The 19,243-nt window shown below is 51.2% G+C and overlaps 1 protein-coding gene across 11 annotated transcripts in view; it reads right to left on the minus strand.

Annotated features, from left to right (window-relative positions):
- Positions 1–500: 500 nt before the first annotated feature.
- Positions 501–19,243, minus strand: part of SMURF1 (SMAD specific E3 ubiquitin protein ligase 1) — an 84,538-nt gene continuing 65,795 nt past the window's right edge. For 5 of the 11 annotated variants that reach the window (XM_059698272.1, XM_059698268.1, XM_059698269.1 and 2 more), the window contains 8 exons: positions 16,017–16,120; positions 12,650–12,764; positions 11,299–11,477; positions 9,554–9,691; positions 8,481–8,601; positions 7,356–7,557; positions 6,036–6,120; positions 501–3,548 (listed from right to left, as the gene is read on the minus strand). In XM_059698272.1, coding sequence (XP_059554255.1) covers positions 3,449–3,548; positions 6,036–6,120; positions 7,356–7,557; positions 8,481–8,601; positions 9,554–9,691; positions 11,299–11,477; positions 12,650–12,764; positions 16,017–16,120 — 1,044 coding nt within the window. In that variant the 3' untranslated portion in view covers positions 501–3,448. Of the gene's footprint in view, positions 3,549–6,035; positions 6,121–7,355; positions 7,613–8,480; positions 8,602–9,553; positions 9,692–11,298; positions 11,478–12,649; positions 12,765–16,016; positions 16,121–19,243 lie in introns of all 11 variants that reach the window. The other 6 variants (XM_059698270.1, XM_059698266.1, XM_059698271.1 and 3 more) reach the window with 5 other exon arrangements.

Raw genomic sequence — 19,243 nt, forward strand, 5'->3', positions numbered from 1 at the left:
GGGGAGGGGAGAGGAGGTGGAGGAGGCACAGGGGGGACAAATGGTGATGGACTTGCCTTGGGGCGGTGAGCACACAGTGCAGGGTGCAGGGGGTATGTTGTGGAATTGTGCACCTGCAACCTGTATAATTTTGTTAACCAGTGTTAGCCCAATCAGTTCAATAAAAAGGAAAGAAAAGGCTTTGGGAATAGTTGTGGTGATGGTTACACAACACTGTGAAATGTATGTAATGCCACTGGGTCATATATTCATGAACTTATGCTTAAATTGATAAATATTATGTGGCACATAGTTTATCATGATAAAATATATTAAAAATAAAAATAAAAACCCAAACTAACGCACACGACCAGCTGTGAGAGAGAAGTCAACAGCTGGGGACGCTTGGCCGCGCTGCCTCTGCAGGAGGCCCTCCCTGTGCTTCTCACCACTGACCTCCCTGCTCGAGGGGCGGGCAAGAGACTGGAATCCCGTTTCCACAGCAAAGTAACAGATGCCGATCATGTAAAGTCGTGAGTTTATTGCATATGTAACAAAATGGACCTACCCTCCCGGGTCCAGCCTGCTGTACAGTCGCTGTTTGTTTCGTGTTTCCAGCTGGTTCCATAACCACATTAAATAGAACTAGTATTTCTTTAAATACTTTCGATTTTGACATAAAACAGAACATTAGTGTACAACTTTCACAAAATAAATCAGCAATAAAAACAGTGGGAAGAATAACAAGGATAGCAGCAATACTTAAAAACAAGACATTACAAAATAAATTAAATACATTATAAAGTGGTTGAGAAACAAAAATAAACAAATTTTAAAAATTCATCCTATGTTTCGGGCGGTGCGCGCCTGGCTGCGGGGCGGGGCGGCCCTGGCTCCGCACAGGCCCCTCCCGACGCTCTGCTTCGAGGACCATCGCACCTGAATGGGGACCCAGGGGCCACCACCCCCTCGGGCAGGCGGGTTCTCCCCACAGCAACCCCTTCGCTTTCCCACCTGAAGCGCTGGCAGGGGGTGGTCTGCTACATCCCTGAGGGTCGGCTGCTGACGGCTGGCGAGGGCCAGCCTGAGAGTCGGGCGGAGCGTCTGGGCAGAGGCACGGCCGAGAAGGGACAGAGGAGAGCGGGCGGGTGAGGGGCTCCCGCAGACCCAGAGTGCAGTCGTGGGAGCTCGGGCCAACTGCGTGCTACACTGTTCTTTGGGGCGGGGCGGCTCGAGAGGCCCGAACAGTTGTCAGTACTTAAGGTTCTAGAAGTGCAATGCCACGGACAGGTAGGCCTGTTTGGTCCTCCCAGAGCTCTGGGAAGGTCTGCTTGCTAGGCTGACGAGGCGCCCGCGGGCAAGTGTAGGTACAGAAGCAGAGGCCCAGGCCTTACGGGTCCCAAGCAGCTCCCGGAGGACCAGACATGACCCTCTGGACCTCACTGAGGCGACACCTGACGGCGAGAACAGGAGGATGGTCCCTGGCTCCTTCCCACGGCAGGAAGGCGGTTATAAAGGAGTCAAAGCAACCTTCCTGCCTCCAAGTCCTTCCCACCCCTGGACCCTTTTCCCGCCACAGGCAAGGTCCTACCTCCGCCGCCAGGCCTGCCAGCCCTGACGGATGTCCTCTCCTCCTCCCACCGGGCAGGCTCACAGGAGAGAGGACCCACCTGGTGGAGGTCTGTACTTTCCATTCCCTCCTTCTTCCAGAAGGTTACGAGGACCGGAGGGAATCACTGAGCGTCTAGGATGCCCTCGGAAAGCATCGTGGGAAATGAGGCACAGGACAAGCCCCACTGGGACCAAGCGGACTCCTGGAGACAAAGCCCACAGTTCGGCCGGGACTTAGTGACTGGACTACGTTTTCCTTCTACAGCAAGTCACGCGTGACATCCCTTCTATCTGAGCCCCAGAAAGTAGCCCAGAGGCTTAGCTCTCAGAATCCACAAACTGGACAAACCTCTGTGCAGGGGGAGGGTCTGTGCACGCCCACATCAAATGACAGACCGCCTCTAGGGCAAGCCAAGGGACCCCGCAAAATGCAGAAGCAGGTGTGCCTCCACACCCCACGGTCCAGCATCAGCGACAGCAGAACAGTGGGACAGCTGGCCAAACGCTCCTTCCGAACCCACTGACCCACAGCCGGATCCCAGCGGCTAATTCAGAAGCCTCAACAGCGAAATTTCAACAGGGAAACGTCTCGCTAATGAATGACCCTGCACTTGCCCCTAAACAAAAACAACAAAAACCAGACGGGAAAACCGGAGGCCGCTGCCGTTCTTCACGGAGCTCAGCTCTCTGGAATCAAGCTGCTCGTTAAAACACTGTCCAAACTTTTGTGCAAATTGGAAAACGGCGCTAGGAACTTCGGGTCTCAGCTTTGGCCTTGCTCATGACATGAAGACATCAGGGCAAGTCAATCAAGTGGCATTTGTCAGCCGCACCACCTGGCGTGGGAAATGGGTCAGGGCGGGTCTCCCTCTGCTGTCAGGGTCACACCCACACCCTCTTTTTGTAAAACAGTAACTTGGGGTGGATTTCGGTCATTGCGGTTACCTGTTCCCTCGCTCCCCTTTAGGCTCGTCTGCACCAAACCAGCAGCTATCGTAACAGAATTTTGCTTTATTAGTCTAGCTGTCAGCAATTTCCGCATAATAGTTTGTTAGTATCCGAATGGCCCAGCTGAACTCTCTGCGGGGCAGGAGCCACAGCTTGGGAGCTCTGTTACGTGGTGTTTCTACTGGGAAAATATTTCAAACTGGGTAGATAATGTGGCAAAAAGGACTCTTAAAAGGAAAGGTCATTTTTCTCTCCGCAAAACAAAATTTTCAACCAGGACACCCTGGAAAGAAAGGCCCTGGCCTCCAGCTAACGCCGCCCCTGTCCCTTTACTTTCAAAAAGGGAAGCACGTTTGGGACTGAATCTCCTGCGCTGGCAGAGTCGCAGGGAGCATGTATATTACAGTAAGTTTTCAGGTGGGAGTTAATCTGCGACCAGAGCAGGCTGCTAGGCCGTGAGATTTGGAATTTGAGCTGCTGAACTGGAAAGGGGCCTCAGGACTGTTCCGAGGCAGAATCGCTAGCGTAGCTACCAGGTCCAAACCCGCAGAAGGCTGAGCTCAGTTCATGACTCGGGGTGATCCTCCTGTAAACACCACAGGGCAGTGAGCCTATGGCCAGATGTTACAACTGGAGCAGAATATCCTGTGTGAGCGAAGCCAGATCTAAACCTGGCTGCATTTTATTGGATGGGTGATGGAGGGGTGGGAGTACTGTCATAAGGAGGAAAGGTGGGTGGGAGCCATGAACCAAAGTCCCCTGCCCCTCGCTCCCCAACACCGCGGCGGGGAGACGCCCCCCCAGGTCCTCGAGAATCCCGTGCCTCAGCCTGCTTGGCAGGCGGCGCGCAGAAAGCGGCAGGCTTTGGTCTGGTGGTCGTGAGCTAGAATCTGTTGCCTTTGGTTGCTCTTCACTCCACAGCGAACCCACAGGTCTCTTCCACCGCTATCAGCAGCTTCTCGTAGAGCTTTTCATAAGACTCATAAGGTGGAATGTCGATCCGGTTAAAGCTGGAACAGGACAAAAGGGTGAGAGTCATTGCTGGGAGAGCCTGGCCCTAGGTCCTGCTGCAAGGGCGGGCAGGCAGGCAGAGCATCCTCGCCGCCAGCCAGCTGTGAGTTCGTGCTCGTGTGCACTTCGGTGGGGGTGGGGTGAGGAGGAGGGGAAGGCCCTGTTTCCTGGTTCTGAGGGGTGGGGAGTGGTGCGTGGACACTTCCCCTTTGTACTTTTCTGCTTCTAATGCAAAGATTTAAAAATCAACACATAGCAGCCTGGCTGGCGTGGCTCAGTGGTTGAGTGAGGACCTATGAATCAGGAGGTCGCGGCTCGATTCCAGGTCAGGGCACATGCCCGGGTTGCAGGCTCAATCCCCAGCAGGGGGCGTGTGGGAGGCAGCTGATCCATGATTCTCTCTCATCGTTGGTGTTTTATCTCTCCCTCTCCCTCTCCCTTCCTCTCTGAAATCAATAAAAATATATATTACGCCAGAACCAGTTTGGCTCAGTGGATAGAGCGTCGGCCTGCGGACTCGGGGGTCCCGGGTTCGATTCCGGTCAAGGGCATGTGCCTTGGTTGCGGGCGTGTCCCCAGTGGGGGGCGTGCAGGAGGCAGCTGATCGATGTTTCTCTCTTATTGATGTTTCTGGCTCTCTATCCCTCTCCCTTCCTCTCTGTGAAAAATCAATAAAATATATTAAAAAATATATATATTAAACATACACACACATACAGCAAAATAAATCTTAAGATCTTTAAAACCAAAGTAGAACTAAGTAACTATTTCCTGGGGATATCAGGACAAAGCTCTCAGCTGGTCCTGTTTGCTGTTTGTCTTGGGGAGGAATGACGCAGTGCCAGGAACGCCACCTTTGCAGCCCAGCCCCATGGCCGGCAGTCAAACCAACCACCACTAACGACCTGCCGCATGTCCGTTCCTCTGTGACGACCGGAGCCCCAGATGGGCAGCCTGGAAATTCCCTGCAAAACTAATAAAATGTCAAATCTCTGATGGATCAAATGAGCCTTACATTTCTGACTCAGTATTTCTCTGGGGAAATTCATTTCCAATGTTTGTGCAAAAAACACACACAAAAAACACCTTCTAAGAAGCTATTATCTCAACAAATAAAAAAATACAAAATGTGACCACAGCACACAGAGTGGCCTGTTGAGTTACTAAGGGCTGAGCCACTGAGGATGGCGTTTGTCAAGAAAGAGTCCGGGGAATGGTGTTGCAGCCTTTTCTCGGGGCTTCAGCATCAGAGATTTTTCACATCCGTTTCGCTCCAAGCACTAAACTGTTAAAGGAAACGCATTCCGAGGAGGAGCGCGGCCCCAGTGTGCGCGCGCCGCGCCATCCTGCCCCCTGCTGGGGCTCGGCAGCCTCACAGCCCTGGCCCTGCTTTACAGCCCTCAGCCATTCGCACACGCGGAGGCCCAAAGGCACGGCGCCAGCGGCCTCCGAACCCACTTCCTGGGGTTCCCAGTCCCGACCCTGCCAGCACATCCGAGGCATCGACAACAGTGGGACTGGCCCCCCTGACCCAGAGGTGACTGTTCCTTTGATTTTTAAGCCACAAAGGGAAGAACCCATCGCACAGAAGGTTCATGCTGAGGTTACAGTTTTCAGTTCAGGTGCATCGTCACGGGCAGAGCTCTGAGAGAGAAATTGGGCCCCAGGGATGTCAGCTAAGGGAAGGCCAGTGAGTCCAACTTAAAGGCTACACTCTCCCTGCTGACAGGCACACGTGTGCACACGCACACACAGCAGCGAGACCAGGGAAGAGCAGGCGGGAGCCCGTCGGAGTCACAGCCAACATCACATCTCACGACAGAACTGGTCTCACGGAAGAGGCTTCCGATGACCCTCGCAAGTGGATGCTGCCAAGTGCTCATCCCACTGCCCGCGGTGCCCCTGCCCGCAGTGCCACTGCCCGCTGTCCCTGCCCGAGGTGCCACTGCCCGCTGTCCCTGCCCGTGGTCCCACTGCCCACTGTCCCTGCCCGCGGTGCCACAGCCCGAGGTGCCACTGCCTGAGTGCCACTGCCCGCTGTCCCTGCCCGAGGTGCCACTGCACGTGGTCCCTGCCCGCAGTCCCACTGCCCGCTGTCTCTGCCCGCGGTGCCACTGCCCGCGGTGCCCCTGCCCGAGGTGCCACGGCACATGGTCCCTGCCCACGGTCCCACTGCCCGCTGTCCCTGCCCGCGGTGCCCCTGCCCGCAGTGCCACTGCCCGCTGTACCTGCCCAAGGTGTTACTGCACGTGGTCCCTGCCTGCGGTTCCACTGCCCGCTGTCCCTGCCCGTGGTGCCACTGCCCGAGGTGCCACTGCCTGAGTGCCACTGCCCGCTGTCCCTGCCCGCGGTGCCACTGCCCGCTGTCCCTGCCCGCTGTCCCTGGGACTCGGCACAAAGGAAGCGCTGAGTGCACCAATAAGACCCAGCTTAGCGCCGTGCAGAGAGCGCACTGCGGCACGGCGACGGCCCGGAGCTGTCCTTACCAGGTGTGGGCCTTCGGAAGGTTGTCTGTGTTGGCGTCGATCAGGTGGATGGTGAACAGCCGGGGCCCTGCGGCGCCTGTAGAACCTTACAGACAACATTCTAGTTACTGCGCGTCAGAGGCCGAGCCTCGGGCCCCTGCGCCCGTGCGCCAGCCCAGGCGCTGTCCTCCCTGGGGTCACCGCCCTCCCGTGACTAACGCTCAGCGTTTAGAACGTCACAGGCAGGGAGCAAAGCCTGGGAGAACCCCCGAAGCCCCGGGGGGTATTTGAAGGATAAAACCCTAAATCACCAGGGGTTTATGTTTAACAGGAATGTTCAGCGAGAAGGCCCACCGTGGGCGGAGGGCAGCAGTGGTGTGAGAAAGCAGACGTGCAGCCGGAACGCTCCCGGCGGAGAAAGGAACAGACACAACTGCCTGGGACCAAGCCCAAGGGAATGGAAGTGCCTTCTCACTCAGAAATCCGTAAAATACGGAAAAGTGCAGAGACTGTTTTATAGATGAAATATATCTGCTGTCACTATTAATATGCGAAGTTCAACTTTCTAAATTTTATTATATTCTTCACCTTAATCCTCTGGCTGTCGGGGTTATCAAGCGACAAAAATCTAAAGGCATACCAACCCCAGGGACAGCCTGTGAGGACCTTCCTGTTACTCAGGCTGACCACGGCCGCCAGCCTCCTCCCAAGGCACGGCCTGTGTCCACAGCCTCCCCCTCCATCCACGGCCACTCCGACGGGCGAACGGGGCCCGACGAGGGAGCTGCCCGGATGGCCGCCCACTTGTAGCTCAGGAACCTGAGGGCCGGGGACGCTGGAGCTAACGACCCACACGGTGCTCAGCCTGCTGTGCTAGGCCAGGCCCTCGCTCCTGTCCACAGCACACGTCAAAACCGCTTTCTTTCCCCCAAACCCATCCTTTGTGCCCTCCCTGTCAATCAATTCTGTGGGGGAAGGGGAAGATCGGGCTGCTGCTGCACAGACCCAGGCACGCAGGCCCGCCCACCGCTGAGTCCCGGGCTGCAGGGCTGGACGGGGTGAGCGCGGGGCTTTGTTTGGCTGACAGCCTCTCCTGGTCTTTGTGGGTGTTTGCTTTCAGCGTGGGGAAGGACAGCAGACACAACGGCAACCAGGAGCCGCCACCGGGAGAGCGCGTGCCCCTCCGCCAGGGGAGCCCTTCGCCAGGCTGACCACTGGCTATGAACGCACGCAGGTCACACCGCTTCCCAGTGGCATTTCGGGAAGCCAGCCCCCACACCCCGGGTCTCCCTACACGCCGTGTCCACGTGGCGCCGGTAGCCCCGCCTCCACGTCAGTCACCTTGCAAAGCCTTGAAGCCTTGGAGGGGGACGCGGGTGGACCCCGTGACGAACTGCAGGAGCCGGGCCCGCCTCTCCTCGTCAAAGGCCTCCACCGCCTGCCAGAACCACCGGACAATGTCGCTGTCGGCCGCGCAGTGCTTCAGCCGCGTGTTGGACTTCCAGTCGCCCAGGTCTATCTTGTCCAGGCCGCCGATGATCAGCTGGGGAGAGGTAGAGGCGGTCACTTCTAAATGTATAACGGGCACCATGACAGGCCTCGTGGTCCCAGGACAAGAAAGGAGTTAAAGTTGGTTTCCAGTGCAAAGAAGCAACTATGTCCAAATACACCAGACACACTGAGACAGAATAGAGACAGACCAACAGGAGGCCCCACGCACAGCACTCCCGCCGACCCGCTGGTCTCCAACCCCCAGGACCACCCGGCGGCTCCGATGGGCGCTCTCTCTCCGCCCTGTGGGGTGTGGTTCCGCACTGCCCGGGGGAGCACGGGGGGGAGCAAGAACCGCTGGCAAGACTGCCCGGAGCTGAGTGTAGGGTGGGCCATGTCTCCGTGACCCCCAGGCAATGACATGGGAGCTGAAGCCTGAGAGGGGCGGAAGCAAGGGTGTGCGCGGCTTCTGCCACTTGCTTAACTAGTACAAGGTCCTCTCCTGCAGCTGCTCCTCCGAGGAGGCTGCTCCCTGCACCACCTGGGGGCAGAGACGAGAATCACTTTAAAGCCTGGAGCTATTTGGCACCAAACAGAGACAGTAAGTGATGAATGCCGTGCTGTGTCGAGGACGGGAAGTACGACTAGAAGACAGTAAACTGTTCTGAGTCTAATAACAGCAGAGTGAAAGCAGAAAGCTGACGTGCGGGAGAAGCTGGCGGCAACGAGACACTTTCCTGGCTCTGCGGGGACTCACTGCTACAGACGAGATCGCAGAAGCCACAGCGCACCTGGAACAGGCCCCAGGCTGCCCGACTCGCTGCCGCCACGTAGACACCTGGCCTGCTCACCCGCTCAAACACCCTCCGCGCCCCCCTCGCACGAGCCCTGTGTCCCCCGGAGGCCCCACACACTCCAGTGTAGCCTCACTCTGCGCCTTTAGCCCTGCCCTGGCCCAGCAAGTGGAGCACGCACCTCTAGTTCCTTCTGGTCAAAGGGCTTCAGTAAGTGCTGAGGAATGAGCTCATTAAACCCCTTCTGAAGAGCCAAGAACTGGGCTTCGATTCCTCTCATAAACCTCCAATTTACATATAACCTGGAAGGAAAAGTCACAGGTCGGAAGCAATTCCAATAGTTTATGAAAAAACTTTTCTCCACGAGCAGGTTCTGACATCTGCTGTTTCGCACCTTGCCACCTGGCCGCCCTGACACCCGCCAGATGGGAGCCCTGACCTAAGTTACAGGTTAAAATAAACCACACAGGTTAAAATATACCAGTGCCTGTATGTTCTGCTTCATTGCTAGAAACAGCAGTAGGTTTACCCTGACTGTCCCAGCAACTGGCACAATTTAAAAGTATACTTGAAAATGAAGTGCAGGATGCGGTGAGAACCACACACCAGTCTGGCAGCTGGAGCACACAGAGAGGACCATGTTTCTATTTTTTTTTGGTCAATCCTCACCTGAGGACATTTTTTCCATTGATTTTTAGAGGAAGGGGAGAAGGGATATCTATATCACACACATCTATCTGTCTGTCTATCTATCTATCTATCTATCTATCTATCTATCTATCAGAGAGAGAGAAGCATTGATGTGAGAGAGACACATCGATTGGTTGCCTCCCGCATGCGCCCTGAGCAGAGCCAGGGATCAAACCTGCAACCCAGGTACGTGTCCCTGACTGGGAATTGAACCTGTGACCCTTTGGTGCATGGGCTGACACTCTAACCACTGAGCACACTGGCCAGCAAGATGCCCATGGTTCTACACGGCCACTAGTCAGACTGGGTGGGCCTCACAGTCCTTCCCCTCTGGGACTCGGGGGTCATTCTCCCGTCACCAGGTCTCCCCAGGAAGAGCTCCTCCTGCTGAACCCCACGTTGGGAAGTCTCTTCTATAACGCGATTCTGGTCACAGCGCTGGTGGGGACAGGAAACCTCACCCAGCAAAGGGGCCTCCACAAGCCCGACATGAACCCAGCCACGCCCAGGACGGTCCCGGGCACCTGGGTGTCCCCACCGGCGGCCCCCCGGCCCCCCCATTACCGGACGTATTCTTTCTTGTTCTCCTCCGTGACAGGGACGTTTCTGCCGTTGGGTTTCAGCTCGTGCTGGAGAATCCTCCCGAAAGCGTTGTGCTCCACACAGAACGTGTGGTCCAGCACGGGTGTGATATCATTCTCTCTGCAGGGCAGGGGACGGCGTCAGTCACCCCTTCGCGACCACGCAGCCGCGAACGGAACGTTCAGGGAGCAGCTGGGAGAGCGCGTCCCTGCCTGCCGGACCAGAGGCGCTCGAGGAGGGACGGCACTACCAGCTATGACTGTACGGGACAGCTGGCGCCTTAGAAACGGCGTCTCTGAGCAGGAAGGAGTCATAAAGGGGAAACCCGCCTGCAGGAAGCCACTCCGCGGAAACACTGTCCCCCTGTGAGGCAGCCTGTCCGAGCTCATCAGGTCAAAGCTGCACTGGAGAGTGAGAACTGGCCCCTGATCGGCCATATTTCCTGAAACGGAGTGGAAGAGCTCCTGCAGGAGGAGGCCTGGCCCGCACACTGTTCCTTTCAAGACGACGTGACATGAGGCTGACTAGACGCAGGGACAGGCGAGAGGCCCGCCTCCTGTCAGCTCGTCAGCCTCTCCCTTTGCCAGAGCCTGTGGTTCACCCTGTCACTGTGCCTGTGCCTTTAAGAGAGTGTTCAGGGTAATTCTAAAACAAGGTGACTAAATATTAATTTTGTTTTTGATACTTTCCCTCTAGAGATCAACTAGTGACACCTTAGAGCAGGGGTCCTCAAACTACGGTCCGCGGGCCACATGCAAATACAAATATTGTATTTGTTCCCGTTTTGTTTTTTTACTTCAAAATAAGATATGTGCAGTGTGCATAGGAATTTGTTCATAGTTTTCTTTTTAAACTATAGTCTGACCCTCCAATGCTCTGAGGGACTGTGAACTGGCCCCCTGTTTAAAAAGTTTGAGGACCCCTGTCTTAGAGTGTCAAAAATCAACCCACCAACCAACCTGGGAAGCTCAGTTGGTTAGAGCATCATCCTGATACACCAAGGTTGTAGGTTCAATCCCTGGTCAGGGCACATACAAGAATTAACCAATGAATGCATCAATACATGGAACATCAAATTGACGTTTCTCACTCTCTCCCCCTCCTATCCTTCCTCTCTCACGAAAATCAATCAATAAAAAACAAACAAAACCCAAACCACCACCGGCCTGGGGATTAATATTTGTTATATGTTAATAATTCAAGGAAATAACAAAAGAAACTAGTCCATGAAAAGAAACTGGCCAAACATCAATGAGGAAAAGTTAATTAAGTATTGGTTTTTTTGTTAAATCTATTTTTATATTTCTTTTTTTAAAATCTTCACTTGAGGACATGCTTAGAGAAAAGAAGGGGGAGAGAGGGAGAGGGAGGGAGGGAGGGAGAGAGAGAAACATTGATCAGTTGCCTTCCGTATTCCTCCTACCAGGGATTAAGCCCGAAACCCGGGCATGTGCCCTGACCGGGAATGGAACCAGCAACCTTTTGGTGCACTAGATGACACTCAACTAACTGAACCACGCTAGCTGGACTGCTTTTATATTTCTGGTCATAAAACAATAGTTTATTTCTCTTCTCAAATTTCACACCCATCCCCAAAATACACACACACACACACACACACACACACACACACACACACATGCTCACATACACAAATGTACTGGGCGTACACTAAGACAAGTGGCTATATAAATGTCCAATGAACTGAACAGTGAGTCAATACTTACAGAATCCACACTAGGCTCTTATGTAGTTCTGGGTCCACCGATTCCAAGTCAGAGAGCTGGATGGGCTTCCCCAGTAGCTGCTTATAAAAGGGGACTGTGAAACCCCCATTTATGTAGTGTCCATGGAACACAGCCAGACCCATGATCCGACCAACAAAATGGAAATAAGACAAATGGTCCTGTAGGGGGCACCAGAGAACATAAATTCATTTTGAAAATAGTCAGGGTGACTGACTATCCTGCGCTCTCTCCAGCTTCTCGGAGAACTGTCCCACAGGCAGCAACACCGGGTGGGTCAGTCCCAGGCTGTGCTCATGGCCACATGAAGACGGCTGCGCGGTTAGGCAACACCGAGAGCACATCTTTTGTACAGATCATCGGGACATTTTATTTGCTCGTAGTTCAAACACATTTTCCTCAGAATTGCTACATGATTTGTAGGACTCGGTGCAAAATGAAAACGCACCACCCCTTATTAACAAACATTAAGAATTCCAATATGGCAATAGCAGAGATTCAAACCAAGCATGGGCCCTTCTGTGAGCAGGGCTCTGAGCTCTGTACAGGTCACGGGCTACGCTTCTTCCCATTGAACTAAAGAGAAATAAAGAGCAAAGGGCAACTCCCCCTCTTCCTCTGCCATGCCTCCCCCAGTCACACAAAAAATAAGAAAAACAAAAGGAACACAGAGGAAAATAAGTATGAATAACCCAAGTAAAAGAGCCATTTTAAAAGCAGAGCTGTCTGGTTTTTAACTAAAAAGGGAACCTCACATTTCTACTTTCAGGTTGGAATTATAATCAGATAATTAGTCAAAACTTAGTTTCCATGTTGGTAAAAGGTTGTCACACCGAGGCCTGCAGAGGGGCACTGGCCCAGGACTCCGCGTGGGGGCCGTGCACGTGGCGGCGCTGAGGCAGGACGCGGCCCACAGGAGAGTCCAACCTTGGGTCGGCCACTCTTCTCTAAAACAAGAACTAAGGGTGTTGGCTGGTGCCAAAAAGGTCACTTAGGGAATGTTCCGACTGTGACTGGAAGGAGGACAGACTTCGTCACCCGCTTCTCAGAACGATCCTGCCAACAAACGCGCAGGGCTCCCTCTAATAGCAATAAAGTGCGGAGTTGATGAGCAGCTCAGTCCCTCTTGTCCTTGGAAACAGCACACCCCGTGATCCCAGCCAGAAGCACAGGATTGAAATCACCCATCTTAATCCGGTTCTCACTCCACCTTTTATCACCACAGAACTTGAGTAAGACTACAGTGAATAAACCCAAAATTGAGATGGAAATGAAAATCCATTCTAAAAATTCCCCAACTTAATTCCCTGCTTATTCACTCATTAATACTTACAGGGTTGATGGACGAATCTGGGTTGATTTGCAACATGTAAATGTTGTCCGTAGAATATTGGAAGAGCCCGTAATATGGATTCAGCATTTCGTGGCACAATAAATAAAGCCACTCCCTGAGGACAACAGCAACAGACACCAAAACATGTTATCTGTGCGAAAACTCCTCGTTTTAGATCATAACAAAGGACTGAACCACTAGAGGCCAAACTGGGACAAATACCTGGCTGTGAGCATGTGATCTGAACATGCTGGGAAAACAAGCCTGAAGAAGCAAGCACTGGGCTGGTAGTATCAGAAATGGTTTTTCTGGCCAAAATGCCCACTACTCTGAAGCTCAGAAAGAACTGTGGTTGACACGCTATGTAGAGACGGTGACCTGAAGGACGTGTGCCAGCCTAAATCGTGGCCCCCAAAATGCGACATCGGAATCCCAACATCTTCCATAGCAACAGAAACCCTGAGATGGAATTAAGTCGAGGACCTTGAGACGGGACTACATTAAAAGAATGACTATCGCCTTACAAGTCCAGTCTTTGCAGCTGTTCACTGGCCAGTGTTCCTGGCCCTCAGCTAAGGGTCTCTCTGCTGCTCTGCAAAGATCAGAGCCTCCGGTGATGGTGTTAAAGGTGTGGTAATATCTGACAGAGGTGCAATAAAGAGCAGTCTGATCCTACTTGTATTTAAAAAGTGTGTGTACATACGCACACACACAAAGCACAGATGCATATGCAGAGCACAGGAAGACAGGAAGGCCTTACACCAGCCGGGGACAGTGGTTAACCTGAGAATTAGCATTCTGGGGCATTTTCATTTCTTCTGCTTTCTAGTTTTTAAATTTCTGATCAATTGTAACATGTAATAACATTCAAATAAGGAGTAAATATGTCACAGCCTAGAGAGGCAGGGATTGTTTAAGACTGTCTTTTCCCCTTCCTAAGTTTCTGTTGAATTACTTTTTTTGCATAAACATTTATCATGTTTATTATCTTAAAAACTAGTTTAAAGCTTAAAAATATTCTAAGAATTTAAAAATCTGGATGGGGTGTATAAGAATGAATTATTCTCTGAATTCCTTTCTGTTTGAATTATTTCGCTATGAAAAAAAATATCAAACTTTAAAGAGCACTCTAAATAGAAGCTGTATGATGTGATTGCTACGACGGGGCTGTGAGAAGCCCAAGGATGGGGAACCTTATACAAACACCTGTGGCAGTTCTACACACACACAGCCTTTTATTCTATTCAAACTCCTTTCAAATAGATACATCTCATTACGATAGCAGCCCCAAATTTTATTCTTGAAGTCTTTACTCTTTCTAATAGAAAAGACAGACAATTGAGAAAGACTAGGAAAGGATAAGCACAAATGCAAATAATTGCAGAGAGTTGTGAGAATACATAAAAACAACCAAGCCAAAACAAAGTTAATGTATCGAACATTCCAAAGAACAGAAAGCAACTGCCAGGGAGATGAGACTCCAAATCTTGTAAAGTCTCTTGACTAGAAAGGCAAAATTTCCCAACATTGATTCATCCCCAAGTTTGGGAGTTTGGATTTGAGAAGAATCTTTTTCATAAGAACCAGGGACCTGCAACCGTCTAGACAGGAAATGATTAAAATACAAGCAAACATTCTGACCAAGCCAGGGACAAGGGAAAGAGGCATAGTAGGAATGTTCTGGAAGTTGGAAGGGAAGAGCAATACAGGCAGAAGAGAGAGAACAGCAGTGGTTCAGAACCAAACACTGGGAAAATGAGTATAGGCTGATTCTCAGTGAGCAGATGATGAATACACACACACATGTGGTTTTGTGGTAGGCAGTTAGACAGACATGAGCAGAGCAGGGACGATGGGTCAGGTACAGAAGGTCACCAGGGTGAAAAGCGCTGGGTGCCTAACGAAGGACAATTGTTGGGTGGGACCTCGTCCCCAGGATGACCTTTCCTCCCCTAGCATATGGCTGGTTTGGACCCCCTGACCTTTCTTCCCTGGAGATAACATCTAGGCCTCAGCTCCAGGCCCAGAAAAGCAGCACAACCAGACCAGCAACACCACTGCTAACCTCAGGACCAGCTGCACTGACCCCCTACCCTGGTGCTGGCCAATCAATCAGTGGAGACCTAAACCCTGAATGGACACACCTGGAAAGCTGCTGACTAGTCCATTAAGAGCCCCTGGGGCCTCCCCTAAACTCTCCACCCCACCCTTAAAACCCTTGGGACAGAGGACCCAGCAAGCTCTCGCCTTTCCCTCCCCCACCCCAGGCTCCTTACCATTGCCTTCCTCACTTACAAGCTCCAAGGGCCCTTCCTTTGACTCTATAACTTGTTTCCTAAGCCCATTTCTTCTATTAATTACTTCTACTACCTCTGTGATTTTATAAATAAATGTTCTCTTATAGTTTGGGTCTTGGCTCTGAATTCTTTCCTAGTCAGAACTCAAGTACCGAGGTTGCCACGGTTCTAACACCCAGTGCTATTCCTGTGCCTATAATAGTTTCAATTTCTCCTTCATGTCTGGATGGATAGGATCCCATCTGGGCCCGAGGAAGAATCCGAGGGGTGAAATTGCAACGTGAGATCAAACTGGAGGTGGCAGAGCAAGGGTTCACATTGACCTCCCCTCAAGCACCATGTTACTCAAGGGAGCCACACAAAGCCAGCTCCACGTGGGAGACTTGTAACTGTGGAAAAGGCAGAAGAGAACCACCAAACCAATCAAGCTAGTCACACGTGTGCCTTGGAATACAGAACACCAGCCATGCAAAGAAATAATGGTAAATTGAAACAGTCTGAGCTACTGAACTCTTGAGACTATAAGGGAAATAGCACAGACAAGAAAGTGGAAGCAGTCAGGCCTGCATTGCTAGAACAAGTGTGAAGGACTGAGGAGGAAGATTCTCACCTGGAAAGGGGAGTGGAAGCCTAAGCCTCTTGCCAGGAAATGGAGTTAGTGCTATCAAAGCCAACAGAAGTTACACTGGCCAAAAGAAAGATGGTTTCTAGATTGAGGAAGAAACTTGGGGCAATCTTGAAAAGTATCTCCTGTGGAGAGGCAGCACCATGTGAGCACAGGAGAAAAAATGCAGGCTTTCCCGCACCCCAGACAGATTCAGAACTGAGGGGGGGAGGTGTGGTAAAGGAAGAGGTGGTTCAGCTTGAGGAGCCACCCCGAGCAGCCTTTGTCTGCGAGGCGGTGCTCTGAGGGGACTGCTCTGTGAGCGGTTTCTGCATTTCCGCTGGCTCTTCTTCCTGTTTGGCATTTCAGGTATGAAGTTTATTACTTTGTGGAATGCAGGATTGTGTTTTATTATAGCTATGCTGAAGAGCATGCAGCAGAAAGGGTGAATAAATTAGCCTCTCACCTTGCCACTCCACCATAATCCAAACCTTCTTCTCCACGAAATTTCACCATTAGTCGTTTTTTCAAGTCTTTTGGACGCATCTTCATTATCTGGCGATAAGACTCCTATATGTAAAAATTAACAGTTTTAGAGAGAAGAACTTTTCTTAAAGTAATAAAAAAATGAAAGGTTATTGATAACTAGTGTCCTGGTGCATGGATTCGTGCACATTGAAATGAAATTAATTAGAAGAGTTATTTTAATATTGCTATTCACCCTTTCTCTATAATAGAAGTGTCAACCAAATTCACAATCGACAATGACAGATTGAAACACACGTGTGCAATTGGCAGTAGTGAGAGGTTTATATGTATTGTGCATGTGTGAGTCAACTTAGCCTCTTATATATATAGAACAAACTTGCTTAATTAGACCTCCTTTCTGATTTAGCTAAACTTTTTCCAGCCCAGTGAAGCACCCCAACTTCTCTTTCAGGTAATTGTCTGCAACACAGCAGTAAATATCAACACGAAGCAGATTATTATTGTAGATCATGCAGGGAGAACAAAGGGTGAAATATTTAACTGCAGCAGCGTTTGACTATATTCTGAGCAGTGAGAAAACCTGAAGTCATTTTCAAGGTCCACCATTTCTTACTTCTTTTCAGTCGGGTCAAGTTTCTAAACTTTCTCAATCTCCATTTTCTTGCTAATGAAAAGAAAATAGGATTCTACCGAGTCCCCTATCTACCTACTCCAAGACTTCTGTGAGGATTAAATGAGGCGAGGCAGGGGAAAACGCTTCACAGACATTTGGTTGAAGTGTAAAATGTTTGCACCTGGCTATAAAGCAAGTCGTGTTCCTGGGCTGAAGAAACTCCAAGGAGGCTAGTCGCTAGGGAGAGGAAGCCGGGTGTTGCTATGTGACGTCATTACCCGGCACCCACAGCGACTGTTTCTGGGCTGGGCTGGGCTGTGGGCCACATTTTGCGCCATGAGGTCTTGGCAGTGTTGGCTGTGATTTGGTGGGCTGTCGCTCTGGGGTGGTGGTAGGGCCTGTGTCCCACTTGGGGGAAGCTGAGTGATGGTTTGTTGGTACCAGGTCTAAGGTGCTGTTTCTTTTTAAATGGCCAGTGTGCATCATGGCAGCTCCTGCACTGAGTGTCTGCCTCCTGGTGGTCAGTGCGTGTCATAGCTACCAGTTGGACGGTCGGATGAACATTTAGCTTTTATATATATACTAGAGGCCCGGTGCACAAAAATTTGTGCACTCGGGGTGGGGGGGATGGGAGGGTCCCTCAGCCCAGCCTGTGCCCTCTCGCAGTCTGGGATCCCTCGGGAGATGACCACCTGCTGGCTTAGGCCCGCTCCCCAGGGGATTGGGCCAAAGATGGCAATCAGACATCCCTCTGGCAGCCTGGCAGCCCTTGGGGGATGTCCACTTGCCAGCGGGGAGCAGGCCTAAACTGCAGTCGGACATCCTTAGCGCTGCTGAGGAGGCAGGAGAGGCTCCCACCACCACCGCTGTACTGGCAGCCATCAGCCTGGCTTGTGGCTGAGCAGAGCTCCTCCCATGTGAGAGTGCCCTGACCACCAGAGGGCAGCTTCTGCGCTGAGCATCTGCCCCCTGGTGGTCAGTGTGTGTCATAGTGACCAGTCATTCCCAGTCTTCTGCTGTTAGGGTCAGTTTCCATATTACCCATTTACTATATAGGATAGAGGCCTGGTGCACGGGTGGGGGCTGGCTGGTTTGCCCTGAAGGGTGATCTGGATCAGGGTGGGCGTCCTGCTTGGGTGCCTGGCCAGCCTGGATGATGGGATGATGGCTGTTTGTAGCTGGTCACACCCCCTTCAGCGTGGGGGTCCCCACTGGGGTGCCTGGCCAGCCTGGGTGAGGGGCTGAGGGCTGTTTTCAGGCTGGTGGGCGACTGAAGCTCCCAGCCTCTCCTTTTTTCTTTTCTTTTTTTCTGGGATTAATTTACCTTCTGTAGCTGTCACTGGAGCTGAGAGCAGGCTCCAGCTCTGAGGCCGTTGCCGGCTGAAAGCAGGTACCTGGGTTTGTTTAGATTCTATAATGGAAACTCTGTTGCCATCACTGGCCGCTCTAAGCTCTGAGGCCTTGCTGGCTGAAAGCAGGTTTCTGGGGTTTGTTTAGGTTCTATAATTGCAACATTGTTTCATCCGGAGCTCAGAGCTGAGCTGCGGCAGGCGGGGAACGTTGACTTCCTCCATCACTGGAGCAAGCAAGCCTCATGTTCATGTTTGCTTCAGCTGCCTGGCTGCCGGCCACCATCTTGGCTGGCAGTTAATTTGCATATCTTGCTGATTAGCCAATGGGAAGGGTAGCAAAATTATGGTTAATTACCATGTTTCTCTATTATTAGATAGGATATAGATGGAACCTGATTCAAAATAGTATCCATTCAAATCCAAGTTCTATCTGGTTCCTATTTAGCATGTTTATACAGGGTGGGGCAAAAGTAGGTTTATAAGTGTCTGTATGGAAATAATACAATAATTAATAATTATACAATAATAAACTGTGTTTTGCATACTCATAACTGTAAACCTACTTTTGCTCCACCCTGTATCATCAACTTTTCTCCCACTGTTTCTAGTTCAGAAACCACAACAAAATAAACGTGTACTAGGTAACACTGTACCTAAAGGAAACACTTATTTTCAGCATAATCACTAACAACAGAACAAATGTCCTCTGTAGAGCTGATCTTCCCTACACAATTTCAATGTGTCCTATAAGCACTTTATATGTATGTATGTGTGTGTTTTACATCCTCACCCGAGGATATGCTTAGAGAGAGGGAGAGAGAGAGAACATAGAGCGGTTGCCTTCTGTACACATCCTGAATGGGGATCACACCTGAAACCCAGGTATGTGCCCTGATCAGGAATCAAGCCGGCAACCGTTTGGTGCCTGGGATGATGCTCAATCAACTAAGCCACTGGCCAGGCTTCATATTTTAACCAAAATGAAGACATCACTAGAAAGTCTGAATATTAAAAGAATTCTGAGCCTGTTTTTATACCTGAAGCTCAGCCAAAACAGAAAACACATGGTCAGCCCAATATTCCTTCAGATTCAGCATTTGAGTAGAACCAGCCAAGTGTTGATAAATATTTCCAAATGATAAGGCACTTAAAAATCATTTCATGCTTTAACTTTAATGTAATTCAAACTCTGCCATCCCAAGAGGGAAAGAGGAGGTTGAGTGGAAATGATCTGGCATC

The sequence above is a fragment of the Myotis daubentonii genome, chromosome 5 (genome assembly GCF_963259705.1).
Source record: "Myotis daubentonii chromosome 5, mMyoDau2.1, whole genome shotgun sequence".
Lineage (NCBI taxonomy): Eukaryota > Metazoa > Chordata > Mammalia > Chiroptera > Vespertilionidae > Myotis > Myotis daubentonii.